Here is a 12,777-nt window from a genome sequence, read left to right as displayed (position 1 = left end):
GTGTAAACTATCTTTAGTTTAATAGTTTCAATAATTGCCAAAAAATATAATTATAATTCTTCGGAAAGTTAATAATTTTAAGGTGTGATGGATTTTAAATAATAACTTTCGAAGATGTGAATATTTAAAAAAAAAACAATTACCATGCATACGGATGAATTACATCAGGAGATTACATAGCCACTCATATTATAATTATATTTTTTGCATTATTATAGGAAAAGTAACAATTAAAACACTATTATATATATATATATATTATTTGTGAAAAATAATTGTAAAATAATTTTGTCGAATTATAAATTTAATTATCGAATATTTTATTTTTTAGTTTTAGGAAAAGGGAATGTATCTTCGTAATCTAACAATTTTTATGCCAATGGTAATTCTATATAAGTAATCGATATCAACTAAAGATAATTTTTTTATCGTTATGTTATAATAACGTTTATATAATGAGTAATATAAATTTTATTATTATGTATAAAAAATTTTTCTTTAATTTTCCATAAACACAAAAATTCTAAATTACGATGGCCGATGATTCAGTATTTAGTTCTCATCATAATTACAGTAGAGTATATGTATTTTCAACTCTATTCACTTTCAACTAATTTCGTTTAAAATTAAAATTATTAGTATTATTTACATAATTATTATTAATATCACAATTGTTATTTATTATTATTTAGTTAATTATTATATTAATCATCAAAATGGTGGTTATGATGAAAATTTAAACATTATATTTATTAAAAGCAAAAAGTAAATGATTGATTAAAAATAAGCTTTGAATTGAGCCATAAAAATCCACGTCAGATATTTACAGCAGATATCAAACTAGCTGTTAGATTGAGGATTTTGCTGAAATAAATTTAGCCACTTTTTTTTTCGTTTATCAGATAAATTTGATTAAACAAATCAATATAAAAACAATTTTTCTACGAAAATTCTATTATCCCTAAATTCTACGGAAAAAATAAATTAGAATAATTTCTTAAATATTATCAGATTTCATTTTCTTGGTGTAAAATCATGATAAGCATTTGATTTAGATACAATGATATAAAGTGACACTATAAAATTGTTCAAGTATTCATTTTCTATCCATTTTCTTTGTACAAATTTTTATGTTTTAAAGTCTTAACCACTTTTTTTATTATAAAAACAATTTTTCATGCAATCAAACATTAATTTCAAGTTACATTTAGTAATATTTCATAACTTAGATGGATTATTTCTCATGCAGCCTAGGTTTAAACAATTTGCGGTCGGAAATTTCATTAAGGTTGTTTGAATTTAAAGATTAATCTATAAAAATTTCAAAAGTGATAGGTAATAATTCAAAGAAATCAAGTTCGCTTTATTAATAAATTTCACTGTTTAGTTTAGCTATAATAAATGTATAAAGTTTAGTTAAAAGTTAGGTTAAACACTAAACCCAATGGCACAAATAAATTCAGATTTCTTGTGTACAAAACGATCAAAAGTTTCATTATTTTGTATTTAATCAATTCTAATTGTCAAGTTTTATTTAATATCAAATATTGTTATTTATCTTTAAATTAAAATTTAACATACATTTTCCCTATATATAGTAGACTATACTATTGTTCGTAATCGAATAACCCTGCTTGAACATTCCTATTAAAAAAGATTAAATCCTATAGGCTTTTTTAGAATTTGAATAGGAAAAAATGCGAAATTTCTGTCCCCCACAAAATTTCTAATAGGATTATACGAATCTGAATAGGTATGAAAATGGTGATCGTAGAACCTATTGGATTCAGAACTTTCTTATTTGATTAACTGAATAGGATTATGATGATTTTGAAAGTTTGTTACCAATTCTATAGGAAACGGAGAGTTTCTATGGGAAATAAAAGAAAATATTTGAATAGGAAACTGAGTAATTGAATAGGATAATACGACTTAGAAATTTTTCAAATTATTTATCAAACCACCATAGGATTTTGCATTATTCAATAGGTTTGACTTCTCTAACATCCAATAGAAAATAAATAGATCTCAATAGGGAAATACGACTTAGAAATTATTTAAATAATTAATCAAACCTCCATAGGATTTAGCACTTTTTAATAGGTTTGACTTCTTTAACGCCTAATGGTATATGAATAGATGTCAATATCAATATGATGTTGGAAGAGTTCAATCTATTAAAAATAATGTTAAAATCTTTTGCGGCATTTAGGACTAAAGACGAATGTTTTAAGTCAGATTATCTTATTGAATCGATCAATTTCTCATTCAAATCTCTACTGTCAATTCCTATAGAAATTCTTTATTTTCTATAAAATCGCTAACTTTTTTCTAGAATTATTATAATCCTATTCAGTTCTGTCAATAGGAAAACTCTGAATTCCGTAGGTTCGTGATTTCACTGGTTGAAGCAGGATCTTGTGAGTAATGGTCCCAGAGTTTCTTATAAAAATAGTTGATTTATGAATAAGAATTATTTACCAATAAGTTCTTATTTAATCTGATGACAATAATTCTGATAGAATCAGACAGAACATCAAACGGCGTCACTTACTCATAAATTCTCATAGGATCTTACGACAAACGGTTTGATTGTTTCTTATAAAAATAGTTGATATACTGAAGAAATTGTTTACCGATAAGAATTCATTGATTTCTTACAGGAATTTTTCTAATGTTCTTCTTTTAAATAAAATAAAATTCTATCATATGACATTGGGATAAAGATATAATTTCTAAGTTGCATTTTAACTATCACATCTTTACAAATGACAAGTATTCTATTTCTGCTTTGAAATACTTGCTAGGGAACAAATTTAATTAATGTTTAAATTATTTCAAATATTTAACGCGAATAGATTAGGCGAAAGATGAGTTTCCATGTTTTAGAATAGTGCAGTCGGCAGCGTACTAGACTGTGAACCCGAGGATGCTAGGATCGAATTTCACCGTCAGCAGGATATTTTCGGATAAAGTTTTACTAACAAATTTAACTAAATGTATATATTTGCATAACAAATTCGTATAAATAAAAAACATCCAGAGCGAATGAAAATTTCCTTTTGGTTAAACTAATTTTTTTCGAGGTAAGAAGATAAATTCCGATAAAAAACCATACAAAACGCGCTTATAGATTCTAATGCAAAGCGATTAGAATATTTTTAATAATTTATTATAAATTCCGATAGAAAATGATACGAAACCTGCTTATTGATTCTTATAGTTATTTGATAAAATAAAAAATAATATGTCGCATGCAAAAATGAATTATTTCCCTTTGTAAGAAATATTTATGTTATTTTTCCTGACAAGTGCCTATAGCGGTACAGTAAAACCTCTCTTAGTTCTGTTCTCTGGCCGAATGTATGTACATATGTATTTTTTAATGAAAATGAAACAGGAACAAATTTTACACTCCCTCACAGTTTTCTCTCTGACTTATGGTCAATTTATTAACAAATTAATTACTTAGTTAGTTCTTTATATTGCAAAATATTTTATTTAAAACAAATAAAGTTTAAAAAATATCTACACATTGGAAATTTATTTACAGCCCAAATCTTCCAGGAGTTTTTCGGTATAACACTGGTGTTCCAGGCTCTCTCATTCCTGGAGTTAAAATTTCTTGCCTACAAGAAAAAAAAATTAGAAATAAATTAATAATAAATAATAATAAATTAGTTTGTCGCAAAAACTTACTTTCGAACGGAAGCTAGCTCTTTTTCTAATTGTTCCTTTGCTCTCGACTTCATTTCTTCTTCTGCCTGCTTCATTTGCTTCTCCATAAAATCAAGATGCTGCATAGCTTGTTTTCGTTTGGCACGACCACATCCTCCAGTTTCTTTAACGCTAAAAAACATTGGCCCTAGTTCAGCAAGCCAATGACCATCAACAGATGTAACACACTGCATATACTCTTTTGCAGTCATAACTAATTCGTGATAAACAACATAGTCAGGAGTAAATCCCATACCAAACAACGCTGAAGTTGGATGAAGATGACAAGGCATTCCTGTTCTACAATTAACATACTCTCCAATTCCTTTTAATCTTGCAGCTTGATGAAAATAAGCAGAACAAATGCATTTTCTAACAATATCCCAATCTGTACCACAACTTACAACTTCCATTTTTTGTTGTTTCAAAATTTCTTCCAATTGTTGTCGAACTTCTCTGACCTTTCTCATAGCCTTGGCATGAATAAAATGTTCATTACACCAAGAACTAGAATACCCATTTGATTTCCATTGATTATAAACATTAAGAAATGTTAAATGATCAGATTCTGGAACTTGGAATTTTTCCCTTGCTGAATCTGAATCTTCTTCTCTTCCTTTTGGTCTATAGAAAATTGATGGAACTGATAGCATTGATACGATAATGAGAATCTCAGATGTACAACCAAGCTGAGAAGCAACGATGAGCATCTGACATTGGGGAGGATCAAGAGGGAATTCTGCCATTTGTCTACCTAAAGGTGTTAGTCTTCCAGTATTATCTAGAGCTCCTAAAATCCATAATTGATACAATGAATTTAGAATATTATCTTGAGGAGGTGGGTCCATAAAATGAAATGCTAATAAATCTTGAACACCAAGAGATTTAAGTAAAAGAACAGTATTAGCTAAATTAGTTCTCTGAATCTCTGGAACACCTGTCTGTAAAAGTTCATCGAGATATTGTTTTCTGGTGTAAAGTCGATAACAAACTCCTGGGCCTACTCTACCAGCTCTTCCAGATCTTTGATCGGCATTAGCTCGCGATACTGGATAAACTTGAAGAGCATCCATACCAATACGAGGATTATAAACTTTCAGTTTACAATATCCAGAGTCAACTACGAAAACGATACCATCAACAGTCAGTGATGTTTCAGCAATGTTCGTAGCAACAACACATTTCCTTAAACCACCTTCTGATCGTTGAAAAATTTTTGCTTGGAGATCTGAAGGAAGTTGAGAATAAATAGGTAAAATTAATAATTCAGGAGCTGATTCAATTTCTGCTAATCTTTCGTTTAAAATTTCACATGTAACTTCGATATCTTCTTGACCTGGCATAAAAACTAAAATATCACCACTTTTCGGCTGAAGATGAATCTGAAGCACTTGTTTGACAGCGGCATCAACATAATCCTCAACCGGATTTTTTGCATGCATAATCTCAACTGGAAAAGTTCTTCCAGGTATTTCAAATGTAGCGGCATTGCCAAAGAATGCAGAAAATTTACTAGAGTCCATAGTAGCTGAAGTGACTATAAGTTTTAAATCTTGACGACCAGCAACAACATCTCTAAGAAGCCCAAAAAGAACATCAGTAGAGAGCGAACGTTCATGAGCTTCATCCATAATGATAACACTATATCGATCAAGGTCTCCGTCCCTCAAACTTTCTCTTAACAAAATACCATCAGTCATATACTTAATGACAGTATCTTTTGAAGTACAATCTTCAAATCGAATGGCATAACCAACTTTATCACCCAAAACAGAACCCATTTCATCAGAAACTCTTTTAGCAACAGACATAGCAGCAATTCTCCTTGGTTGTGTACATCCTATTACTCCATTTTGGCTATAACCTTCTTCATGTAGATACTGAGTGAGTTGAGTAGTTTTTCCGCTTCCAGTTTCTCCAACAATTATAACTACACTATTTTCTCTAATCACATTGAGAAGTTCTTGACGAACAGCAAAAACTGGAAGACTTCTTCTCTGATTTTGAATGTGTCTTTGACGAGTTTCACTAGAACTGTTCAGACCATCAATATGTTTTGCATATTTTTGTCCAGCTTTAAAATCTTTCTCTTGACCAGGAATCTCTTTATCATCATTTCTACCATCTTTAACTCCCATTATGTTTCCTATATGAGTTCCTGCTAATTCCCAATGTTTTTTTTGAGCTTTTCTTCGCTCTTTTTGTTCTCTGTAAGCACGTACTAATGCTGACCCTTTTCTAGAAACTAAAGCCATGTCAGAACTTGGATCACGGACTGGAATTACTGGTTCTGGTTGCTTTGTAAATACAATTCTTCCATCCAAAAATGGTGGTACAACATTATGAACTAATAAATGTACTCGAGTTTCCCCTTCATCATCTGGATCGTTATCATTGTCCAAAGAGCTCACAACACCTGATGTTAACATTCGATTTCTCTCCCAGAGTTCATTATCTTTATTGATTTGTCTTTGTTGTGCTGAAAGTCGTTTTTGACGTTTTGCTTCTAATTCCATTTCTTTCTTTTTTGTATAATCTTCAGGAATATTTGAAAATTGACGAGTTTCACCATCGTCTGAACCATACCACTCTCGATCAAGCCTTTGTTGTTCTTCTTCCCAATATTCTGGATCTTCTCCAGCAATCATTGGTGTTATTCCAGCTTTACGTTCTTTATTCCATGAGTTATATTTATAAGAAGGTGTAAATTCACTTCTTACACTTAATTCTTTTTGAGATCCATATATTTTTGGGGTAGGATGATCCCAACTTGATTTTTTTGGCTCTTCGTCGTCATCATCATCCCAATTACTCTTTGATGTTGAATCCTATAAAAAATATTCTAATATAAATAATTATATTTAAAAAATAAATTATACATTAAATTCATGATAAATACTTTAGTTCTGAATTTCGGAGTTTGTGGTTCATCTTTGAATTTGAGCGGTGTCTGTCGTGAACTATCACGTTTATCTCTACTTCTTACACTGTCGCTATCCCTATTCCAATATCTTCGTTCACTTCTTGAACTTTTGTCATTGTTTTTTCTTGAATTTCTTTTTAAATCATATGCATCAAGTCTTTGTCTTTTCAAACGATCATCAAATCTTCTTCGAGCATAGCTATTTACTCCACCAGTGTGTGTTGGAGTTTCTTCAACAGGTGCACGATAACTTCTCTCTTTACCATCTTTTCTTGATAAACAGGACTTAGATTTAGAAGAAGAAGAAGGTTTATTGAAATTTTCATACCGTCTTTTTTCAGCCAATTTGTCTAATCCTAATGCTGATGGCAGAGGTTTTTTAAATGTATGATCTGACGTTTTTTTTCTAATAATTAAACCACCAACATCGTCCTGAGTTGCTTCTAATTTATATATACCAGAATTTTCTTGAGATTCCATTCTGCTATAATTATGATTAATGTATCAACAATATTTATATTAAGATATTTGGCTAAAAACCATTTAGACGTTCAATGCTAGCAACAAAGTTAAAAAATACTTGAAAAATGAAACCACAGATTCATCGTTTGGAACTTGTTAATAGAATTTTCACCACAGTAAAGTGGAAAAATTTCACGCATTAATTGTGTGTTAAAAATAAAAAATTTTGTTTATAAATAAAAAATAGTTACAAACAACAAACACAACAAGAACACTATTTTCACTCCCTTTCGGAATATAGTCGGACTGAGAAGAGAGTCCCTTAGATGCTCTTCATGTGTTCTTGTACGCTTGCGCAGTAGTAAAAAACATGGTAGAAGGGGAAGAAAATCAGTAGTGGGGAGTCCAAAAGCATTGAAGCAACTGAGGAACTCTTTTTTCTTAGTTCGACTATAATAGTCACATGTTCAATATCAGGTCTCACGCGTTTATTAATTATTATAATTCTTGTTGGAAACGTAGCGTGGTGTTTATACTATAACTGTACACTCGGCGTCATTAATTCCTGGTCCATCAAAAACTTTGATACCATCCGAGCAATTATCGATGGAGTAGTCAAATAGAGATTCCACATCTAAATTAATTTAGAATGTTCATGATTAAATACTCTTTTAGATAGTCCCTATAGGGACTGACAGAAAAAATGTGATAGCTAGAAAGTATACTAGCGGCAAACACAAAATATACTCAATTTGAGTATAATTATTTTTTGATGCAAGTACATTTTATATCAAAATGAAGTTTAAAGTGTACTGTACAATCATAATAACATTAACTTGATTTCAAATTTTTCATCACTCAATCCTAATATAATATTAATTTATACCAAGAATAGCGATTACTGCATTTTTGTAAATATTTTGCTTATCTCAAGTAGGTAGATAATAAAAGAAGATTACAAAGTTTACTTCAGTTGATAATATAGTTTTCTTACACTGAGGATCTTCCTTACTTACCACAAGTGTATTTTATACGGAGATCCCGTATAAAGCGTACTTATGCTAAGTATAATGCTGTTTTACACTTCAAAAACCATGTTCTCACATTATGAATCCTTTTTTATTAATAAGAAAATACTTGTTACTTGATTCAAGTATCAAGAGACACGTTTATTTTAGTAGTGTCTCGAGCGCCAAGTATGAATAGCGGTGACGAAGGCACTACCGTGTCTCTATTCCGCTCAAATTAGCACTTTTGAGGTTACGCTCCTTTAAATTTCTAATTTCTCTGCAATGATGACATAAACTTTATTAAATAATCTTTGAAAACCCCATTGATTAGCTACGACAATAAATTGCAATTACTATTGTGTCCTCAAAATCATTTATTTGCAAAAAAAAAATTGGCCACGCCCCTTGGACCGCATTTTAAGTAAAAAGAATCTTTTTCCTTAAAAGTACGATTTTTTTTTATAAAGTTGGTACTACCATGAAGTTGCTGCATGACTATGGAAAATATTATGTTGGTAAAAAACGAAAGAATTACTGAGGCGCCAAATTATGAATGTAAATTTTTTTTGGTATAAAAAATTAATAAAATGTAATAAAGTTTTGGGGAGTGTATCAATTGGGGGGGGGGATATACCGTGTACCTATTACTTAAATAAAACAACCATCTTTCAATAAATGTTCTTTTAGCGCTGGTGAGGGAAAAATCTCAAGCTGCGAAACAAAATGTAAAGGTTATTTTATTGCAATAACAATGAAGTAAAGTACAACCAAATGAACATTGTCATTTTATAGTTCAATGTCTTTTTCCAGATATTACACATCAAAAAGAAAAAAAGAAGAAGAAGAGAAGTTGGAAAAGAAAAGAAAAGGGTTTGACAAATTATTAAAAATATTAGGAGAAAATTAAGTAGATTTAAAATCATGTTTTCATGTGTTTTTGAATTTTTTATAATTTTGAGGTACAGATAAATTTAAAAATATACTTTTTTTGGTAAATAAATAAAAAAATATAAAAAAAATAATCAATGAATATTCTACTAATCATAATGAATATACTTTATATCCAATAAATACATGTACTAGAGGATCATTGAATAAATAAACACAATGAACGGTTTGAAACTGTTTCTACTCTACCAACATTGTAAATTTACTGCTAGCACATTTCGAAAGGGGCACAAATGTTATATGACCAAAATGTTCAGGACAGTATAATTCTGGTACAAATGTCGCTCCAGTACAATAGTATAAAATTGTGTTAAAATTGTTAATAATTTTTTTCAAAATTACTTTTTATTTGAATTAAGTTTTTGGGAAAATTCTAAATATAGATTTACAGAAGAATTCAAATAGTTATTCTGTTGACTTTTGATTCACTCTCATGTGAATGCAGCATGAATCTTCTGTCTACTTACGACTTCATTCTGAACGGTCAATTTCCCCCTAAAGAAAACCAAAGTGTACAAAGTCCAGAGATTGTTATTTATTTTATAATGTTTAACGAAAATTAAGTGACTCATAAATGATAAGTAAGGTAGCTAATCTATTTTTTACATTTAATCACAATAATTAAAAATTGAACATAATAAGTATTTCTTTTCTTTTATTTGTAGGAAATTCTCATGAAAAAAGTTGATGGTGGGAATGCAATAGAAGAGAAATTGTATCCTACTAAATTGAAGAAAAAGAGAGGAGGAAAAATTTAAAGAATAGAACTAAAATTTATGTGCTCATATGAATTATTGCACTAATTGTTTTACTTACATCTCCTCACTTATTACTTTTTAGATTTTATAAGTTAAAATCAGAAAAGGCGCAAAAATCTAATATGCCGGAAAATTTAAGGTGCCGCTTCTAATTCTGAACCTGCGTGGATGTTATGCGCGACGATCGATCGTACATTCAGCGCTGTCATTATGCCGTGTCCGTATTATGCCGACCGAGTTTTTCGGTATCGAAAACGACAAATATTTATGTACATTTTAAGTTGATAGGTAATACATAGAATGTATTACCGATGGTTTGACGTTTTAAAAAAAATCGTTTTACGTTTTTTGAAAACTAATTCATGTCCTTCAATCAATAATTTTGTTTATATCTCAAGATCGGTAAAAGATAACAATTTTTTTTTTATTGAGTTGATAGTTAAATACTACCAGACTGAAGACTATTATACAGTACCGGACATAAATGCTGTGTGATTTTCTATAGGACGGTATAGAAAAATCGCCTGTAGAACCCTTAAAAAATTGAACAGCATTTATGTCTGGTACTGTACAATCTATATACAGATAGTGATGTCTGTTCTAAAATTCCATGTCGTAGTAACGGAGTCGAATAATATATATTCCATTTGTTGTACAAAAAATCATGAAATCACACCAAAAACAGCCCTAACGGACTTCACAAAAATACGCGCCAAGTATGAATAACGAAGACGATAATCATCGTTCATCAAGTGCGATCTCTATAAAACTTCTTTATGTGAACAACTACAAAAATGCATGAAATCATTGCAGCCAAGAATTTGAACATAAAGATTAATTATATTTAATAAAATAAAATAGAAATGTTTTTTAATTTTCGTTAAATTATTATGTAATTTTTTACATAAATCAAAGACAAACTCTTTATAATGAGATAAAAAAAAATTCAATACATGAAGAAAGTTCCCAGCCTTATTACGTTTTAAAATTTTAAAAATAGAAAAAAAAATTGAATTAAAAACAAAATTTCTCTTTTTTTATAAAAATTTATTTAAACACAATTAACTTGGCGTGGCTATCGATTATATGAACCATCTAATCAATTATAGTTTTATCTACAGCTGTAAGAGCCACGCCAAGTTAATTGTGTTTAAATAAATTTTTATAAAAAAAGAGAAATTTTGTTTTTAATTCAATTTTTTTTTCTATTTTTAAAATTTTAAAACGTAATAAGGCTGGGAACTTTCTTCATGTATTGAATTTTTTTTTATCTCATTATAAAGAGTTTGTCTTTGATTTATGTAAAAAATTACATAATAATTTAACGAAAATTAAAAAACATTTCTATTTTATTTTATTAAATATAATTAATCTTTATGTTCAAATACTTGGCTGCAATGATTTCATGCATTTTTGTAGTTGTTCACATAAAGAAGTTTTATAGAGATCGCACTTGATGAACGATGATTATCGTCTTCGTTATTCATACTTGGCGCGTATTTTTGTGAAGTCCGTTAGGGCTGTTTTTGGTGTGATATCAATTCTTCACTGCAAGTATATTATATACTTAAATTAAGTATACGAAGTACTCATGCTAAAATTTTTTTCTTATTAAATTTAAAAATTTCAAAATATAAATAATCATATTAATAATAAAAAAGTTACTGTTATACCCATTGGTATTGGTCAATTTAAATTAGTGACCATTACTGATGAAGTAATTTAATGATTAAATATTCAGTAATTAATAAATAGATGAAAAGTAATCTTATAATAATTACAACAATTACTGTTGTACTTTTAAATACGTGGAGCTGCTACACTTACACTGGGCAGCAGCTCGAGATATTGAAATATGCAACAATATTTGTTGCACTTATGAAAAAATTATGATTATCTCTATGAATTAATGATTATACAATCAATCATTTATTTATCATCATCAAAGGTATTATATCGAATAATTTATTTCTGAGCGCTAAGTTGGAAAATAAACACTCTATAGGCATAGTCAAATTACGTATAATTATCATAATTACCTATTCATATTAGTTTAGAATTAATTTCTAAATTTTTCCAAAAACGACATGTATTCTCTTTATTAAAAAATGTAGATTCTATAAAACTTTAAAAAAAAATCTTAATCCAACATGAATAGGTAATTATTGTAATTATGAGTAATTTTAACAACGAAAAAAGAAATTGGCTGTGACGGGGATCGAACCCTGCCCGACAAAATAAAAGTCGCGTGCTCTGACCACAGAGCTAACATTTATTTACTTACTACGTTCATGTTTATAAGTCATAAGTTGCAGGCTTGGGTACGAAGAGTGGGAATAGAGCTTGCCGGCGAAGCGCCGGAACTCGCCGCGGATTATTTCAACTGTTTTTTGCTGTTTATTATTTTTGTTTGTTAAAAAAAAATCCTACAACTAAAGTAACTATATAAATATAAATTTTTCTGCACTACTTTAATTTTTTATTACTCTTTCGTCATTGATTAGAAAAATAATTATAGAAAAAATTAAAATTGATATTGAAAATAATTTTGGCATCCAAAAATTGCAATTACATGCAATTTTAACAAAAAAAAAATTTTTTTTAAATCTTTCCGTAACTGGGTTTGAACCCTGCTCGGCAAAATAAAGCACTGGCACTCTAACCACGGAGCTAGCATATCTTCATTCAATTTCTTCGTGTTTATCATTTTAAGCTGCTTACGTGGGTATGGAGTGTGGGTATCGAGCTTTCCGGCGATGTGCTGGAACTCGTCACAAATTGTTGTAAGTGCTCTTCATGTTTTATAATTATTAAAAAACTGTTGCCTCTTTTGTAGCGACATAAAAACAAGTTTTTTCAAACTTTATAATAACTTTCTTACTCTTCCGCTATAAATTGGAAGAGTAATTAATAAAAAAAATTTTATTTAAAACTAATTTTGGCATGCTAAAATAACGCT

At 29.3% G+C, this 12,777-nt stretch overlaps 1 protein-coding gene across 1 annotated transcript; it reads right to left on the bottom strand.

The window, feature by feature from the left end:
* Positions 1 to 3,464: 3,464 nt before the first annotated feature.
* l(1)G0007 (ATP-dependent RNA helicase l(1)G0007) lies at positions 3,465 to 7,422 on the bottom strand. The gene is made up of 3 exons (XM_035090312.1): positions 6,617 to 7,422; positions 3,700 to 6,545; positions 3,465 to 3,629 (listed from the first exon to the last, which is right to left on the bottom strand). Exons 1-3 carry the CDS (start codon positions 7,118 to 7,120, stop codon positions 3,548 to 3,550), a joined length of 3,432 nt encoding a protein of 1,143 aa, XP_034946203.1. The 5' UTR covers positions 7,121 to 7,422; the 3' UTR covers positions 3,465 to 3,547.
* Between the last annotated feature and the right edge of the window lie 5,355 nt (positions 7,423 to 12,777).

The sequence above is a fragment of the Chelonus insularis genome, unplaced genomic scaffold (assembly GCF_013357705.1).
Source record: "Chelonus insularis isolate UGA/USDA-ARS -01 unplaced genomic scaffold, ASM1335770v1 contig_76_pilon, whole genome shotgun sequence".
Taxonomy (NCBI): Eukaryota; Metazoa; Arthropoda; class Insecta; order Hymenoptera; family Braconidae; genus Chelonus; species Chelonus insularis.
The sequence above is the reverse complement of the archived record's forward strand: the minus strand, read 5'-3'. Positions and strand labels throughout refer to the sequence as shown.